The sequence below is a fragment of the Monoraphidium neglectum genome (assembly GCF_000611645.1).
Source record: "Monoraphidium neglectum strain SAG 48.87 unplaced genomic scaffold scaffold03956, whole genome shotgun sequence".
Taxonomy (NCBI): Eukaryota; Viridiplantae; Chlorophyta; class Chlorophyceae; order Sphaeropleales; family Selenastraceae; genus Monoraphidium; species Monoraphidium neglectum.
This window is the reverse complement of record NW_014009673.1, coordinates 230-3,689: the sequence shown is the minus strand read 5'-3', so window position 1 is coordinate 3,689 and position 3,460 is coordinate 230. Positions and strand designations below refer to the sequence as shown.

Genomic DNA, 3,460 nt, shown 5'->3' with positions numbered 1-3,460 from the left:
GATCGCTCGTTACGTTTTGTCGCTTGTCAAATCCGGTCAACTTCGAAATCCCCACTTGCTCGCTCAACTGGCCCCGTGAGCCACGATTTGAGGTGAGTGTCTGAGTTTATTGAGTTTAGGTGTGACCTGAGCGCTTTTGCTGCTGTCACAGGCCACTTGGTCTCCCTACTGTTATCGCGCTGCTGCCGCTGCTGCTGCTGCTGCTGCTGCTGCTGCTGCTGCTGCTGCTGCTGCTGCTGCTGCTGCTGCTGCTGCTGCTGCTGCTGCTGCTGCTGCTGTGTGGATTGGGTTGCGTGAGCGCGCGAGTTCGCACTAGACCGCCTCCATGGTGGCGCAGAGCTGGCATTGGCCGCACCTACCGCGCTGGGCAAGCTCTCTCCAAGATCCATGAATCCAAATTGCGCAGCTAGGTTGAGCAGCGCGGCAGGTGCAGGAGTCACTGCGTGTGCGCGCACAGGGCAGTGCACGGCACCCTGCACTTGCTGCCCTCAAAAACGACACACATACCTTCTGGCACTAGCAGTCAGCTACCCGCCCATTTATCCATCCACCTGCCCGCCCGCCCTCATCCAATACAAGATTGACCGTTTGGCAAGCGACACTACTGAACACGTGGACACAGCCAACATGAGTGGCAGCCAGATGGAGCGGCACCCTTGGTGCTACTTCGGCTTGGCCCTACTGCTGACCCTCCTGCTGCTGAGCCCTGCTGCCTCCGAGGCCGAGTCAGACGCCCCAGGCAAGCCTGCCGTCCCCCTCCATGCTGCTCTCCTGTGTGCATGCGCAAGTGCATGCACTTTAACTTGCACACGGACTGCATGCGCCCGCCCAATACAAACATCTGGCCAACGTTCACGCGTGCACGCCCTCGCGCAGGCGCCAGCTGGAGTGCCCTGTCCAGCAACCTCAGGAAGACCCAGATACCGCTCGACGGCGTCGTGCGCCCGCGCTCCGCCACCACCCGCGCCATCCGCACCGAGACGAGCGCCGCCAAGACCAACTTCGAGGTCGTCTGGCTCCCCGCCGACGGGGACGCCCCCGAGGGCACGCGCCGCTACTGCCTGGGCATGTCCACCGCCAAGCGCGCGTGCGACCCTACTGCGTCGGTCTGCTGCGACACGTCCTCGCCCACGCCGCGCGTCGGCGTTGCGAAGGTGCAGCTCTTCCTGCCATCAGAATGCGCCGCCGGCTCCTCCAGCCTCAAGAAGGCGCTCAAGGGCTACACCTGGCGCGTCGGCGGCAGGAAGACGCGCGCCGTGATTGACGCGGCCGCCAAAGCGGTGCTGCTGTCGCGCGCGTGGTACGGCGAGACCGAGGTGTGCGTCGACATGCCAGATAGCGCGGTGGGGCCCTGCAAGTCACTGGCTGCTCTCTGCGGCCCCACCGGCTGCCGCGTCACCGCGGTGACCACGCGATTCAAGCAGGCCAGCGCGGCGTACCCCCACAAGCAGCGCTGCAAGATGGATTACACGCTTGCAGGTGCGCAGGCATTCCACACACGGGTGTGTGGGACACGCGCGTGTGCGGCATGCTTGCTGCGTCAGCGTTGGATTGCCCAGGTGCCTGCAGGGGTATGCGGGCCACAAGGGGATGTGCCCTGACATGCCCGTCCCCACGCGCCTGCTCGCTTTGTTGTTCACGTTTGCCCATATGCTCCTCCCCCTCCCCCTCCCCCTCCCCCTCCCCTTTCCCCCCAAACACACACACGCACATACACACTCACGCAGTCTGCGACCCGGCCTGTGCTGGCGCATGCATTGGCCAGAACATCTGTGACAGCAACGGGCCCGTCCCTGGTGAGGCGGGGCGTTGAGACATTGGGTAATACCTGTATGGTACAGCGTGTGTGCAGGATTGCTGCTGGCTTACATGTATGAGCATGTTGTTGCAACACTATTTTCAAATAACATCACGATTGACAATGTTTTGGGGCAAATTCCATGAAAGCACCAGGCCACGCAGCACGCCTCACACTGCACACCACATGCATTACAACCGTTGACTCATCGCCAGAGACTCCGGACAGCCCCGACTGCTCGCCCGCGTGCTCCAACGGGGCCACGTGCAGCGCAACCAACACGTGCACCTGCACGCAAGGCTGGAGCGGCGCCACTTGCGAGACCCCTGGTGAGAGGACAACGGGGATTAGAAGTGCAGAGGCGTCACAGGGCGCTGAGGGTGCAGGCCGCCCACCCGTTCTGCAAGCACTAGAGGATGCAGCGCTTCTGCACATTTCCACCCCCTGAAAGCCCATACCTGGCTGGCACTTGCTGCTTAAAACCACGGGGAAAAACGGTCCCTGCAGTGTGTTCGCCGGCCTGCGCCAACGGGGGTGTCTGCAGCGGACCCGCAAACTGCACCTGTACCACGGGCTGGAGCGGCGCGTCTTGCGAGACCCCTGGTGAGCTGCGGCTAGCAGTAGCTTGCTGCAACCCAGCTCGCTCGGACAAATTTGTGTTGCCTCTTCATTCCCCTCTCCCCTCCTCTCTCTCCCCCTCTTCCCCTCGTCCCCCTTCTCTTCCTCTGTGCTCCTTCCTCCCTCACCTCTTTTCCTCCGCTGTCCCCTTCTTCCCCGCCTCTCTCCCCTTCCTGCATTCCCTTGACTCAACCACCTCCTGATGGCACATGTGCCTGTCCTCCTGCCCTGCAGTCTGCCCGGCACAAACCGTCATCAAGGCCGGCACCGCGGACACGTGCGTGGAGTGCAACAGCGCTCCGGACTGCGCCGCCGCCGGTTTCACCTCCCTTGTCAACGTCACCTGCAGCCCCGGCAACAACACCTGCGGCTGCGAGGCCGGCTACCACGCCACCCTCACCCAGAACGGCACCGCCCGGCAGTGCGACGTCGACTGCCCCGCCGGCATGGTCCCGGCCTCCAGCGGCCCCAATGCGTGCGTCTTCGCGTGCGACCAGGTGTCGGACTGCGCTGCGGCGTTCCCCGGCGGCCTTGCGCACGCGCAGTGCGCCTCTGACGGCACGTGCGGGTGCGCTGCTCCATACGTGGTGAAGGACGGCCCCAGCAGCAGGAAGTGTGCGGAGTGCAATCAGGTGAGCTGGCCGCCTGCTGGGATTGTGTGCTTATGTGCCGCGGCATGCTGGCGGCTGCAGGTCACGTGTTCCTTCACTGACCTGTTTGGCAGCTAGGTTAGCTTGAAGCCACATGACCAACAGTGATTGCACAACACAGCCAGGGCCGTCTGTCTTGCTCGTTGCGGCAGACTCTCCGCACGCAGGCTTGTGTTGCCAACACACACAGAGCATCCTGCCCGCCCACCCGGCCACCTCTACCGCTCCCCCCGCTGACAACCCCGCGCTCATGAGCCCAGGTGTCAGACTGTGCAGCTTTCGGCTTCACCGACCTGACCAACGCCGAGTGCAGCAGCGGCGGCACGTGCCAGTGCTCTGCCGGATCGAGCCAGAACTCCACCGGCCAGTGCGCCCGCACATACCCCATGTACAT

The 3,460-nt window shown here is 63.6% G+C and overlaps 1 protein-coding gene across 1 annotated transcript; it reads left to right on the top strand.

Annotated features, from left to right (window-relative positions):
• Window positions 1-818: 818 nt before the first annotated feature.
• MNEG_13644 (hypothetical protein) lies at window positions 819-3,144 on the top strand (the record flags this gene model as incomplete). The annotated part of the gene is made up of 3 exons (XM_014037883.1): window positions 819-1,479; window positions 2,651-3,048; window positions 3,109-3,144. 3 exons carry the CDS (start codon window positions 819-821, stop codon window positions 3,142-3,144), a joined length of 1,095 nt encoding a protein of 364 aa, XP_013893337.1.
• Window positions 3,145-3,460: the final 316 nt, after the last annotated feature.